The sequence below is a fragment of the Corythoichthys intestinalis genome, chromosome 3, assembly GCF_030265065.1.
Source record: "Corythoichthys intestinalis isolate RoL2023-P3 chromosome 3, ASM3026506v1, whole genome shotgun sequence".
Lineage (NCBI taxonomy): Eukaryota > Metazoa > Chordata > Actinopteri > Syngnathiformes > Syngnathidae > Corythoichthys > Corythoichthys intestinalis.
Window position 1 is genome coordinate 52,353,194 of NC_080397.1, and position 15,693 is coordinate 52,368,886.

The window sequence follows — 15,693 nt, forward strand, 5'->3', positions numbered from 1 at the left end:
CTGTTCTTCTCTATTAAACTGACTCGAATACTGCTCAGAAAATTTCAAATTCTTTGACATAAAACAACTTTTTAAAGTAACGGAAATATTTACTTTCCCTGGTAACTAGTTAATTTTACTATAGAGTTATTCAGTTACTAATAGGGTTGTTCCGATCATGTTTTTTTGCTCCCGATCCGATCCCGATCGTTTTAGTTTGAGTATCTGCCGATCCTGATATTTCCCGATCCAATTGCTTTTTTTTGCTCCCGATTCAATTCCAATCATTCCCGATAATTTTTCCTGATCATATACATTTTGGCAATGCATTAGGAAAAAAATGAATAAAACTCGGACAAATATATACATTCAACATACAGTGCATAAGTACTGTATTTGTTTATTATGACAATAAATCCCCAAAATGGCATTTACATTATTAACATTCTTTCTGTGAGAGGGATCCACGGAAAGAAAGACTTGTAATTCTTAAAGGATAAATGTGACTTTGCATATTGTGACTAAATATTACCATCTAGTGTATTTGTTGAGCTTTCAGTAAAGTAGCCATTTAACTGTTCTGCCCAAATGCATGATGGGAAGTGCAACCATGACTGTGCGTAGTGGCACCAATTGATATATCTTCTCTGCGTTGGGAAATAACATAGGGTGTTACGAAAAAGATCAACTACTACCTTTCTTCCCCACATTGCTTCCCACGATATTTCTAACTGTTGAGAGAGGGATTTTAAGACTTTAGCCATCTAAAGAAAGGCTCCAAAGACTGCCAAAATTCACTCTACTCTTTTTACGCTGCCTTTTAGCTCTACATATAGGTAAAATGGCGCCAATATAGATTGACTGCGACAATGCGTGATTGGGTCGTGCAGCGCATGCGTTAATCGCGTTAAATATTTTAACGTGATTCATTTTTTAAAAATTAATTACCGCCATTAACGCGATAAATTTGATAGCCCTACTTTAAGCCAAAACTTAAGACTCTGGATGAGTGTAAGACATTTTGTCTGTAACGTTAAATACAATTAGAAAACAATTTAATTAAAATATATATATATTTTTTTTTTTTTAAAAGGCATGTCCGATATTTTTTTGCCGATTCCGATACTTTGAAAATGACCTGATCGGACCCGACATCTTTAGTTACTAACCAGAGGCTGCGCTAGACTTTTTCGTTGTCTGTCATTTTGACTGACAGGGTCATAAAAATCCGGTCATAATCTATTTTTTTGCCTGGTACACCAGACTCACCGCTGTTCCAGCTATTGAGTCTGGCCACCATTCAAGCGGATACAATTTCCAGGGCGGAGCAAGCCACAGCAAACAGACAGCGGAGTGGACCAATCAGCGACGGGCAGACGTGACGTTAGTAAACTGACAAGGGAAGGACGAGGGACGTGTGCGCGAAAGTAAACATACGAAGAGAGCGGAGTTTATTCAACATGGCTAGCGCGAGACAGACTGTTGTCAATGACTCGTGTCGATGTGTTTTTGGTAATTTAAAACTGATTTTACCGTGGATTGGAACATATTCTCGGCTCTCCCGTTGACCATCTGTGTTGTGGAGACGACTTTCGACGCGCAAGAGTGACGTTGCTCGTTAAGAGCACGTCATGCAAATAAACGAATCTGATTTGTCGATTGATTTTGTACCTGCTCGAGAGGCCGTTAATGGGATGGTTCCCAGACTATTTCTCTCAGTGTTTGAAAAATACAGGGAGAATAGTCTGGCAGAGCCAGGCAATCTATTTTTACCCGTCACTTAAATTTTTAAAATGATGATAATGACATTGTGGTGACCCTTTGTCTGGCATAATTCACCTTCCGTACTTGTGTGTCCATTTGGCCGAGCGCGTTACCGGCTACGACACAGTCACGTGACAGAGACTTAAGAGTCGCGCGCGTTCCGGCTTGAATAGAGAGTTCACAGAGAGCAGCAGAGCTACAGCGGCTGGACACAGCAATTCGAGCTAACAAGACTCTTAACATTGCATACCGCTTCAACATATTCAATAGTATTTAGTTTTCATTCATTTTAAATTAATATTCTGTCCGAACAAGCTTAACAGAGAATCCACACCGTGCCATCACACATCAAGCAGATGAATATGTAACTTTTTCTCCGCAGTGACAGCAACAACTGACTGTGGCCCCAGTAGGTAGGCTACATATGGAACAATGAAATTAACAGTTCACCTGCTGTGGCCTGAACGCAGTCTCACACTTTCCTCCTGGTGCGCATGGACTTGAATTGCGTGCCCGCTTGTGCAGTCCCTCTTTTTTCACCTCTTTTATCAACACCATCGTCGTTTGGGGGCTTTTTGAAGAAACTTCGGACACTCAGTTGCCTTGACATTTTTCAGAGTAAGGCCAACGACGTCATGCATCAAGAGAGACAAGAGCTAATTAATATGCTCACTCGCTACCCTGTGGTCTGGGGTGTGAATTGCAACCTGTCAAAATGACAGATGGACTTCAGTTTTTTCCGTCACCGTTTTGAAAATCGGTCAACGACGGAAAATATTCGGTTAACGTGACCCCTGTTACTCACTTTTTGAAAGTAGTAGTAACTATAACTAATTACTTTTTTTAAGTAACGTGCCCAACACTGATTATAATGCAATTCCCCGCAGCTAGACGGCGCAATGACACACAGACATTTGAAAACTAGGATGTCCAATAAGCCTTGATTTAATGACCCCTTTTCACAAATAGCACCTGGTATTTTATATACCCTATTTTAACTTGACCTGGTAGCAAGCAAGGTGACAAGTGGTCACTATATTATCTAAAAAAAAAAAAAAAAACATTTAAACCCAAAGGTTACATACGCTATTGTTTAAATGTTTTATTTATTTATAACCCCCCCCAAAACCAACATTTTTTTTCTTCTCCCCAACACCAGGGGGTGCTAAAGCACCCTTAGTACCCCACTTCCCGCCCCATTGTCTCTGGCCCAATACAAAGTGCAAAACCCACCATTGACAGGGACATTGTTATTCACTAAGTATGCAACTTACAGTATGGCCCTGCTGCTGCATTTTGAACCACCTCCAATTTGCACGACTTACTGTCGTCGCTCCACACACTGGTTCTGGTGCTCTGCGTGCGTGAGCCACTCGCCATCTGATACAGGCGCCGGCATCCGAACAGAGCTAACACCCGTTTCCTGCACTGGGACGAGCCGAAGTAGTAGAGGAGTGGGTCCAGGCAGCAGCTGAGGCTCCCTGCGCACATAGCTAGCAGGTAGGCCCGGTAGGAGGAGTCGCCAGATTTGTGAATGACCGCAACGTAGTGGACCATTAGAATGATGTTAGCGGGGGTGAAGCACACCACAAACATGACCAGCATGACCGCAGTCATCACCATTGCCCGTGTCTTTTTGGAACGGTTCTCCACGTTGGAAGCCGCCAAGGCCCGGATGATACGCGCATAGCTTACCACCGTGACCACAAGAGGGATGAAGAAGAAGACTGAGCAGTAGATAAGGAAGAAGTAATGATAAAAGGATTTCAGTTCTTTGAAATCTTGCACATCGTGGCAGGTTGTGATATCCAGGCGAGGCAAGTAGGCGGTCTGATCCGAGGCCAAGAGAGGAGCCACTCCAGCGACAGCCAGCAACCACATGGAAGCGCATGCGGCCCACGCCATACGACGACTGCGCCACGTCAGCGAGTTCATAGGGTAGACCACGGCCAGGAGGCGGTCGGTAGCGATACACGCCATGAGTAGGACCGAGCAGTACATATTGCTGTAGAAGGATGCGGTCACAACCCTGCACATGACCGGGCCGTAGGTCCAGTTGTTGCCGTGGTAATGGTAGGCTATCTTGAAGGGAAGCAGCAGGCCGAAGAGCAGGTCAGCACATGCCAGGTTCAACATGTAGATGACAGCGGGCTTTCTCGGACGGATGGGGTACACAAACATTACCGCAGCAACAAAGTTGAGGGGTACACCGATGATAAAGACCAGAGTGTAGACAGTGGGGACAAAGACAGTGGTCAGGAAACTACGCAGGGAGCGATTGGCCTCTTCTGAGATAAAGTAGTGCCTGAGAGGATGTCTGTGTGATCCGCGTTGTCTCCTCACCGGTTCAGGCTGGAACCCGGAGCCGGAGCCATCGAATATTGATGGGTCCATGCGGTCCTCGGAATGGCCAGAAAAGGTCCGCGGAGAAAACCTGGAGGCTTTAAGGAGATGTGAAAAATAAATATTTTGGGTTAATTTGACAATCCTGGTGTCGTTTTTGTGCAGGTCTAAAAGAAGACGATGCTCCCATTACTACTCATCATAGTCAAACTGAAGAGTACACTCACCAGGGTGTCATATGGGATCGGAGCACCCCTGCTTGTCAGAATTCATTTTCAATCCTGGGTTCAAGTTCAGTTGTTCTTTTGGAAGCTTAGGTTTAAAGAAATTCTAAATATCCATCTAGCCTCCTCAGGGTAGTTTTGGCTAAGCAAAAAAAAGACAGTCTTAAAGGTGCTAGTCACATGATCCATTCGAAAAATAATTTTCACCTATTACGAAATACTTTGTAGAATTTCATTCTTTTTTCTTTTATTGCTTTACAACTTTTATAAACTACATTTTAACTGCTATGTCTGTATTTTAAAGGGGAGGTTCAGAATTTTGACCTTAGTGAGGGTTTAATTAGTCAGTGGAGGTGATTTCATCAAATTCCGTGCAGTCAGTTATTTGTTAGTTTCCAGGGCTCCGGAGTGGCTAAGCTAGTGCAAATCAACGGTGCCTGCTTAGCATGCCAATAAGAAAACCATATTAACAGATCTAACAGTGAAATAGTCAAAACGTAGATCATTGTTTGAAATGATGCCACAATAGAGAGGAGTGCTTTGGCAACTCGTGTTTAGTAGTAGTAGCTAAGGTAAGTTATGATAACTTTATCCTGAAAACATAGCCAACATAATGTGATTCTCATGCATACATTTGTTATTTATTGGGATGCCAAGCAGGCACCATTGCCTCGCGCTAGTTTAGCCACTCCAGACCCCTGAAACAAATAATAAACTGCACAGAATTTGTTGAAATCAACTCCACCGACTAATTAAACCCCTTCAAACTCGAAGATTAAGCCATTTTTCAGAAATTCTGAACTTCTCTTTAAATACAGTAATCGGAAAGTCAATTACATGAAATGACATTCGGCCACTAGGGGACGCTGCCCCCCACCCGGCTCAATCTCCGCCTTTGAGAAAACCCCAGAGAGGCACGGGGAAAACAGACGTCATTTGCCAATCAGTCAAAGACATGTATGTATGATCTGAATTCATGTTATGATGGTAATGTTGTATTAAAACAGAATATTTCTACCTTGAGGAGCCATAACAATGGTCTGTGCTGTCACGCTGTGGATACACCATACGTTTACCAAAATGTAAAAGCTCGGCTTCTTCCCACTCGTTTTCGAGCTATATACGTGTGTATTTGTTATTATTTTGTTGTAATGATCATAACTTGTTTTCCCCCCTCCACTCTTGTTGTTGTATCTCATTATAATCGCTTGAAATAAAAAAATTATATATTTTTTTGTTTGTTTGTTTGTTTGTTGTTGTTTTTTAGGTAATCTTGTGTAATATAACCAGTTGAATCAACAGTGGCCAACATTAACAGCAGCCAAGTATTGCACTCCCTCATGGCTCAATCACTATAAATGACAGATCAAGAATTTCAACTCAATGATATGATGTACACTTTGTAAATATGAATGTGTGTGTGAATATTTTTAAGTAAATTTCATTCATAACAATTAATTACAATCAAAACTGCAATGAAGATGCAGGTTTCTACTATACAGTGGGATAAAAAAGTATCTGAACCTTTTGGAATTTCTCACATTTCTGCATAAAATCACCATCAAATGTAATCTGATCTTTGTCAAAATCACACAGATGAAAAAACAGTCTGGTTTTACTAAAGGTTTAGGTTTTCATAGTTTAATGCGGACAGTATGCAAACAATGACAGAAGAGGGAAAAATATTGTATCCTTTCCCAGTTTTATATAAATCAACAATCCTTGATCTCAGGTCTTCAGACCGCTCTTTTGACTGAGCCATGAAGCAGATCAGACAATGCTTCTCATTAAGACAATTCTTACTAGGTGTGCGTTTTATAGTGGGCAGGGGAGCTTTCAACCAAACATCAGTTATTGGGCAAAAACCTGATTTAAATTGTTTGGTAAAAATTGGGTTTCAATTGCTCTTCAAGTCTCCTAAGGCAGAGGGTTCACTTATTTTTCCCATTATGTCATTGTTTGCATGCGATCCTCATTAAAATATGAAAACCTATAAATGTTTGGGTGGTTTTAGTTAGGTTTTTTTTTTCCATCTGTGTGATTTTGACAAAGATCCCATTTGATGGTGATTTCATGCAGAAATGTGAGAAATTCCAAAAGGTTCAGATACTTTTTCATACCACTGTAGTTCTGCCTGAACAGAATGTTTTCATTGAAGTAGTTTTCTGCCTTATCACAGTACAAAAAAATAACCCCTGTGCTTTATACAGTTTAACATTTATTACTACAATGACACATTGTTGAATATGCAGCATTATTTTTTGTTGGCTATTATTGTTGATAGTTTAACCCTTTGTTGCCAAATGTATCACATTTGATACACCTAAAATGTCATGATTTTGATACTAATTCAGAATTTTGACATTTCTTTTTGAAAAAAAAAAAAAAATGATGGATGCAAGTCAACACATGCATATGCAAGTTCCATGAGAAAAAAAACAGGTTTTAGCAAGGTTTTTAGATATTAAAGCCCGTATTATTACACATATTCATTTCGACTTTTCTCTTTACAAATTTGGAAAACTTTTCGAATTTTGGGATTCTCTGATAATTGCTTCATGTTGCAGGTATTTAAGGGTTAATTTGATGTACGGTCTGTATAGTACTATGTATACAGTCGCATTATAGTGGCTATTGATTAGGGCTGCAGGTATCGATTATTTTAGTGGTTGATTAATTGATGAACTAGTTTGTTCGACTAATGGGATAAGGAACATGAAAAATTAAAATACCTGAGCTGAGCCTCAAATAGTATTAAAAAAAAAAAAAAAAAAAAAAAAGATCTATGTACAACAATAGAACAATTGGTTAACTTACATAGCAAAAGTCCGCTAGCTTAAATGCTATAAAATGTTAATTTTTTTCTTTCTTTTTTTAACAATGCTCTTAACAAATGGCTGACACATATTCACCAAAAAACAGCTAAATATACCTATAAACTAAATTATGAATGCATTTAAAAAAAAAAAAAAAAAAAAACATTAGCTTAAACAAAAACTTGGCATATGTTGGTCTTAACATGGAGCAGCTGGCTTCAGCAATGTGAAATGAGGCAGACTGGGGGGGACAGCGTATCCACCCAAATCAATAAAACTAAATGCAAACACTATCAGAATAAACCATCACAACGCCACTTTAAACGAATACTCGAAGCAAAAAATTTTAAATCTTTTTTCTAGTCGAATACTCGAGCTAATGAATTAATCGTTGCAGCTCTACGATTGATCTTAAGACACCGGGCCCACACAATTCAATTCCATAATGTATATCAAGTCTCCCAGCGACCACTAGTTCTGCATAATATTTGGGGTCTGAATTTCTAATCATCATATTAGAAAACTTACCATTGCGGCTGCAGAGTGCCAAGCTGTGAAGTGAAAATACAACCAATAGCCAAAATGACGCTTGCCCTGCAGCTGTATTGCCCTGAAGCATTTTGAAGTTATTGTTGCAGTTAAAGAGCATCGTCAGTATGACAAGAGGGTGATGATAAAGTCCAGTTAGTGTGCTGTACCACCCCCTTCAGCTCCTCCCTACACAAACAAGTTCAACACTTACAGTGGGGTAAATAGGTATTTAGTCAACCACTAATTGTGCAAGTTCTCCCACTTGAAAATATTAGAGAAGCCTGTAATTGTGAACATGGGTAAACCTCAACCATGAGAGACAATGTGGGGAAAAAAACAACAACAACAGAAAATCACATTGTTTGATTTTTAAAGAACTTATTTTAAATCATGGTGGAAAATTAGTATTTAGTCAATACCAAAGTTCATCTCAAAACTTTGTTATGTACCCTTTGTTGTTAATAACGGAGACCATACGTTTTCTGTACCTCTTCACAAGCTTTTCACACACTGTTGCTGGTATTTTGGCCCATTCCTCCATGCAGATCTCCTCTAGAGCAGTGATATTTTGGGGCTGTCGTTGGGCAACACAGACTTTCAACTCCCTCCACAGATTTTCTATGGGGTTGAGATCTGGAGACTGGCTAAGCCACTCCAAGACCTTGAAATGCTTCTTACGAAGCCACTCCTTTGTTGCCCTGGCTGTGTGTTTGGGATCATTGTCATGCTGAAAGACCCAGCCACGTCTCATCTTCAATGACCTTTCTGATGGAAGGAGATTTTCACTCAAAATCTCTCGAGGCATGGCCCCATTCATTCTTACCTTTACGCAGATCAGTCCTCCTGGTCCCTTTGCAGAAAAACAGCCACAAAGCAGGATGTTTCCACCCCCATGCTTCACAGTGGGTGTGGTGTTCTTCGGATGCAATTCAGTATTCTTTCTTCCCGGAACACAAGAACCTGTATTTCTACCAAAAAGTTCTGTTTTGGTTTCATCTGATCATAACACTGTCTCCCAGTCCTCTTCTGGATCATCCAAATGCTCTCTAGCAAACCGCAGACGGGCCTGGTCGAGTACTTTCTTCAGCATGGGGACACGTCTGGCAGTGCAGGATTTGAGTCCCTGGCGGCGCATTGTGGTACTGGTAGTAGCCTTTGTTACTGTGGTCCCAGCTCTCTGTAGGTCATTCACTAGGCCCCCCCCGTGTGGTACTGGGATTTTTGCTCACCGTTCTTGTTATTTTGATGCCACAGGGTGAGATCTTGCATGGAGCGCCAGATAGAGGGAGATTATCAGTGGTCTTTTATGTCTTCCATTTTCTAATAATTGTTCCCACAGTTGATTTCATTACACCAGTGGTGTCCAAACTATTCCACATGGGGCCGCAGTGGGTGCTGGATTTCATTCCTCCTAAACAAGAAGTAATCAGTTGACTGCAGTCAGGTGCTGCTTGTTTCAGCACAAACTTCATTGGTTAAACTGTCTGTGCTCGATTGGTAGGAACAAAAACCAGGACCCACAGTGGCCCTTGAGTACAGGTTTGGACACCAATGCTTTACACCAAGCGTTTTACCTATTGCAGATTCAGTCTTCCCAGCCTAGTGCAGGTCTACAATTTTGTCTCTGGTGTCCTTCGACAGCTATTTGGTCTTGGTCATAGTGGGATTTGGAGTGTGACTGACTGAGATTGTGGACAGGTGTCTTTTATACCGATAATGAATTAAAACAGGTGCCATTAATACAGGTAACGAGTGGAGTTAGACCTCATTAGAAGAAGTTAGACCTCTTTGACAGCCAGAAATCTTGCTTTTTTGTAGGCGACCAAATTATTTTCCATTCTAATTTGGACATAAATTCTTTAAAAATCAATCAGTGTTATTTTCTGTTTTTTTTCCACATTCTGTTTCTCATGGTTGAGGTTTACCCATGTTGACAGTTACAGGCCTCTCTAATCTTTTCAAGTAGGAGAACTTGCACAATTGGTGGTTGACTAAATACTTATTTGCGCCACTGTATATTGGTATTGACATGTATTCTTATATTAAAAGTCATGATTCCAACAGAGCATGGCAGTTCTAACTATATTTTTGCATGACGTTTCATATAAAACTTTTCAAAATGTATTTTAATTCTTGAATTGTGTTCATTAAAACAAAAAAATGTAGATTTGAAATACATTTTTATTTATGACATTGTCAAAATCACTTTACACCAACAATATATATATATATATATATTAAAAATACATTCATTGCAACTTTTAAAAGTTTTATTTCATTAAAATATGATTTTGACACTTTTGATTAAAAGGCACCAGTGAACTACAGCATTTGAACTAGCCACGTGGGATGCGGCCTTCTGATGTAACTGCTTGATAATTCGGTGACCAAAATAATAGTGTTTTTCTTCCAAAGAAAGCAAAAATATCTTAATTTATTAAATTATTCAGAGAAAGAATAGTTTCATGACGAATATTTTCGGACGTCTTTGATTTTAACAAACAGTGCCGTCCAAAGGCACAAACCATTTCCAGCTTCCATAATTTCTTTTTTTCCTCATTTTCCATAGAATTTTTTATTTAGGAAGAAGATGAGCAAGTTCACATTCACTTTAGCTTTGTCGAACATCTTCATGACAGCCACGCCGTCATATTGGAGCTGCAAAAGATCCTGGACACGAAAATCGGACAAAAATGAATGCAACTGCAAAAAGATGGCACTGATAAAATAATAACACATGGGGTAAATTTTGTGCAAATTGTGTCTGGTGAAAATGTGACAAATTGGTGACATTTTTTTTTTTTACCTGGAAATGAAGCTGAACTTTTTCCATCTCGACCCCCATAAACTTAGCTTTTACCTCGAAATCCCCTACTTCCTCAGATGGTGAAATTTCAAACATGACATTTTTGAATCTGAAAAAAAAAACAAGAGAACGTGTTAACACAAGATGACGCTAAGAAAGAAAAAAACATTTCCAGTAAAATTGTCCTCCTGACTGTGGCCAAATGGTCGCATTTTGCAACTAAAATTAGAGCCAGTGGGAGTTGTTTTTTTTTTCCATAAAAAAAATCAATGGTAGAAATTAGACGCTACAGCATTGGCATTATAATTCGCAATATTTACGTAAAATAAATGCTAACGGTCAGTTTTTTTGCCTTAAACCGAGAATCCCAACTGTTTTAAGTCCATATCTATAAAGAATTTAGGCATTTACGCATTTATTCACAAGAATTTTCAACGTAAAAAGCTCTTTGTGGTGATAAGGCGGCGCCACAATGGCTTAAAGACTAGCAGCACATTCGACATATTTACGTCAAATAAATGCTAATTGCGCAGTTTTTTTGCTTTTAACCAAGAATCCAGACTGTTTTACGTCCATATCTATAAAGAATTCAGGGATTTACACATTTATTCACAAAAAGAACCTTTTTTTTTTTCTTGTAATGTTTTTGTTTTCCTGTTGTCATTGTACAATTCGCGGGACTATTGTTAATAATAATTTGTTTACAAGTTAAATTGAAAGGGTGAAATTTCAAAAGTGCACTCACACGCATACCATGCTCATAATTTTCTATCATTTTCTTCTTAATTTCAATGGTAAGCATCACCTTTTTCCTTTTTTCACGACCTGCAATAACCTTCTTGGGACCCATGTTGATTCCTCTCACAAGAAAATCTCTTTGTGTCCATCTTGCGGCGAAACACTGAACTTGCGACTATCATAAATCTTCGTATTTTGAGCATGTAGTCATGTCGGGACAAATGACGAGTCAAATTTTACGTCAGAAGTCGAAAGGATTATATGTCGATGTGATCATATGTCGATGTATCACTGTATATTTATTTGTAGGGTTGTTCCGATCATGTTTTTTGGCTCCCGATCCGATCCCGATCGTTTTAGTTTGAGTATCTGCCTATCCCGATATTTCCCGATCCGATTGCTTTTTTTTTTTGCTCCCGATTCAATTCCAATCATTCCCGATAATTTTCCCGATCATATACATTCTGGCAATGCATTAAGAAAAAAATGAATAAAACTCGGACGAATATATACATTCAATATACAGTACATAAGTACTGTATTTGTTTATTATGACAATAAATGCTCAAGATGGCATTTACATTATTAACAATCTTTCTGTGAGAGGGATCCACGGATAGAAAGACTTGTGACTTTGTATATTGTGACTAAATATTGCCATCTAGTGTATTTGTTGAGCTTTCAGTAAATGATACTGCAGCCATTCAACCCAAATGCATGATGGGAAGTGGACCTATGACTGTGCGTAGTGCTACCAATTGATATATCTTCTCTGCGTTGGGAAATAACATAAGAGTTTAAGAAAAAGATCAATTGCTACCTTGCTTCCCATAATATTTTTAATCGTAGGGAGAGGGATTGTAAGGCTTTAGCCTACTAAAAAAAAGGCTCCAAAGTCTGCCAAAATTCACTCTACTCATTTTACGCTGCCTTTTATCTCTCTAAATGGGTAGAACGGCGCCATTACAGACTGAGCGCAACAATGCGTGAGTGGGTCGTGCAACGCACGCATTTATTACATTAAATATTTAACGTGATACATTTTTAAAAAATTAATTACTGCTGTTATCAGTACCTTAAGCCTAAAGTAAAGACTCTGGATGAGTGTAACATGTCTGTATCGTTAAATACTTTAAGAAAACGATTTAATTAAAAACAATATATATATATATATATATATATAAAAAAAAGGCATGGCCGAAATTTTTTTGCCGATTCCGATACTTTGAAAATGACGTGATCAGACCCGATCGATCGGGACATCTCTATTTATTTGTATTGGTGTATGTATGTATATCTTTTGCTATTTATTAGAGAGAGAATTTGACGTTGAAGGCATTTGTAATTAATGACTTTTCGAATCAATTGTTTGACCAAGGCACACTTATCGTGAATCATTACGCAGCTTGACTTACTGATTTGTCTGAAGTCCTTCAATCTCCAGAATGACTCCTTTCTCGTGTAACCTCGCTCCGGTGTACTTCAAAGATTTTGACTTTTTGCTGCCCTTCAAGTCTCCTTTGTTTTCCATTTTGATTGACCTGCGTGAATTCCTAGCAACAAACAACACAGTAGAAGCGTGACAAGTGAAACAACAACCAAGCCATACATTCATCTTGCAAGGCAGCATGCTCACTTGCGATTGAGGTTGTCTAGGCATGTCTTTATGTAAGTGTCGTAATAGTCCATTTGTTCCCTGTAGAAGGCTGTTTTCGAATTGAGTGCCGAAAGCGTGTGCTGGAGTTTCACCAGCTCGGCTTTCCTCATTTGTCTGTAGCGTCTTTGGTAGCGAATATCCTAGCAATCAGAATGAGGTGGGTAAGTTGAATACACTTGAATGACTCCCGTACATCAGGGAGGGCTGCTTAAGCACCTTAGCAATGTCAGTGATGATATCCTGGTATTTGTTTGTGGGAGATACAAGATTAGCCTGCTCCAAGTTCCGAAGATTCCTCAGGATCTTCCTCTTCTTCTGCTCCAGAGGGAGCTGACTGTCCTCCAGTATGGCAGGGCTGCTTTTTAGATCATCTGGGGTCTGAGCATCCTGCACTGCCCGTCGCATTGCTATCTTGGCATGTTCCGTCTCCTATTGAGCCAGGTTAAAACAATAATAGTATGATTAAAAAACAAAAAAAATACAATCAGCCAATACAAAGCCACAAAAGCAAAAAGTCTTACCTGAGGCTCTGTGGCTGGGGTGTCTAAAATTTCAAGCAACGTTTCTCCAGGTTGAATTCGAATCACATCTACAACAAGTTTCTTTGTCCTAAAAAGACAGATAGGCGTAATATTAATAAGCAGCAGCCATTGTAAGTCATGTAAAAAGACATCAGTGTTGTAGAGGTGGGGAACACACCACTAATTTTGCTACTGTAAGTCGACCTGCATCAGAGTTAGCATAACTCGAGTATGAAGCTGCTTAGACAGAAGTGTCCTTCTGTATGTTTTTCGACTGTAAATGTTAATTAAACTGTGAAAAATTTAAGTATGGGGGTGGGTCAGTGATCCTGTGGGGCTGTTTCGCTTCCAAAGGCCCTGGGAACCTTGTTAGGGTGGATGGCATCATGAATGCTTTGAAATACCAGGACATTTTAAATCAAAATCTGTTGCCCTCTGCCCGAAAGCTGAAGAGTGAGTCACTGTGTCTTTCAGCAAGACAATGACCATAAACATATGGCCAAATCTACACAGAAATGGTTCACCAGACACAAAATCAAGCTCCTACCATGGCCATCTCAGTCCCCAGACCTCAACCCCATTGAAAACCTGTGGGGTGAGCTGAAGAGGAGAGTACAGAGGAGAGGACCCAGGTCTCTGGATGATTTAGAGAGATTCTGCAAAGAGGAATGGCTGAAGATCCCTCTTTCTGTCTTTTCCCATCTTGTGAAACATTATAGGAGAAGATTAGGTGCTGTTTTGTTGGCAAAAGGGGGTTGTACAAAGTATTAACACCAGGGGTGCTAATAATTGTGACACACATTATTTGATGTCAAATAATTATTTCTTTATGTGGGATTTTTCCCCACTGAATAAATGCACTTGTATTGAAGGTTGGATTTTTCTTTTTTTTTTTTCCCATTAAGGTCCCATATTATTTAGAAGAAAAAAAAATATTAGAAGCTAAGAAACGCATAATTATTATAAATCCAATAATTATGGAGGGCACTGTATACTAGAGCTGGGAATCTTTGGGCACCTAACGATTCGATTACGATTACGATTCAGAGGCTCCGATTCGATTATAAAACGATTATTGATGCACCCCACTCCTTTTTTTTTTTTTTAAATTTGTTTTGTATATTAGTTCCAAAATTGTTCAAAAATCCTCTCAGGCTAAACCAAACTACTATTTCAGTATCAAGTTAACATATAGCGGTAAACAAATAGACAAAAATAACAGTAAATAAAAAACTCCAGTCCCCATTCTATATCAGCAGCTTTAAACTACTTTCAATTAATTTAATGTTGTGAATCAACCGTTAAAGTTGTTAAAATTGCTCCTGTTATTCCATAATTTCTCTTTTGTCTACTTTCAACATGTGAAAGTTTTAAAACTATTTTAAAGATAGATTCAAGTCAATATTTTACCGATTTAGGAGTATTTTAGAAAAATAGTTAATTAGGTTCGCTTGGAAGGTTCGCAACAACAGCCTTGTAGGGAAGTGTACTGCTTTAAGATGGCGGCCGTTACTAACGCCCGCATCTAGTTTTTTGTAGATGTGCTGGCAACGATACCGAAGCTATAATGCATCTAGTCCTATATAAATGATATCTACCGTAACATAATGTGGCTTGTAGCAGCTTTTCGGCAGCAGTCAGGTATGTTGTTTTTTTTTTTATCTCGTGGCATGATTTGAGCTAGAGCCGTGAGTTGAGCATTGGCGTTACCCGAGGGGCCGGGTAATGAGAAGCATGATGTTTAGCTACTCTCGCTCCGTCCCTAATTGCGTACCGAAGAACGCGCAGCGCGTGTCGTACTTCTGCTTTACTTGGCATATTTCAATAATCGGAATTTGGATGTTTGTGAATCGTTCTCGAATCTTCCACGGCCGAATCGCGAATAATCTAAGAATCGGAAATTTTGCACACCTCTACTGTATACCCTTGAAAAGACATCAAATTCTGATATTCACTAAAAGGAGCAGACAAAGAAATACTAGTTCATCTTAAAAAATAGCAAATTGTGATAGTTTATCATTTTCTGTAATTTCCTGATAAACTGACTTTCATATATTTTAGATTCATTCCACACAACTGAAGTAGTTCAAGCCTTTTATTGTTCTATTCTATTCGTTCGGAAAATGTCTTTTTGTGTCTAACCCTGTAGCTTGAGGGCGTCAATGATGACCTTCAGGACAACAGTCAGGTCGGCAGTCTAACTCATGATTGCGGTTTTGAGTAATGAACCAGGCTGGGAGTTTTTAAAAGCCTCGGAATCGTTTGCTTGTGTTTATAGTAATGTAATTTTTATCATTACAATATTAAAATAAGG

General features: G+C 39.1%; 2 protein-coding genes across 2 annotated transcripts in view; both read right to left on the minus strand.

Moving 5' to 3' along the window:
* Positions 1-2,866: 2,866 nt before the first annotated feature.
* f2r (coagulation factor II (thrombin) receptor) lies at positions 2,867-7,911 on the minus strand. Its single transcript, XM_057832483.1, has 2 exons — positions 7,655-7,911; positions 2,867-4,184 (listed from the first exon to the last, which is right to left on the minus strand). Exons 1-2 carry the CDS (start codon positions 7,773-7,775, stop codon positions 3,001-3,003), a joined length of 1,305 nt encoding a protein of 434 aa, XP_057688466.1. The 5' UTR covers positions 7,776-7,911; the 3' UTR covers positions 2,867-3,000.
* Positions 7,912-9,820: 1,909 nt separating this feature from the next.
* iqgap2 (IQ motif containing GTPase activating protein 2) overlaps positions 9,821-15,693 on the minus strand; it is a 91,095-nt gene continuing 85,222 nt past the window's right edge. Inside the window, exons 33-38 of the mRNA XM_057832482.1 lie at positions 13,380-13,467; positions 13,075-13,287; positions 12,838-12,998; positions 12,617-12,754; positions 10,464-10,572; positions 9,821-10,327 (exon numbers count right to left, since the gene is read on the minus strand). Of these exons, the coding sequence (XP_057688465.1) occupies positions 10,214-10,327; positions 10,464-10,572; positions 12,617-12,754; positions 12,838-12,998; positions 13,075-13,287; positions 13,380-13,467 (823 nt within the window). The 3' untranslated portion in view covers positions 9,821-10,213. The remainder of the gene's footprint in view (positions 10,328-10,463; positions 10,573-12,616; positions 12,755-12,837; positions 12,999-13,074; positions 13,288-13,379; positions 13,468-15,693) is intronic.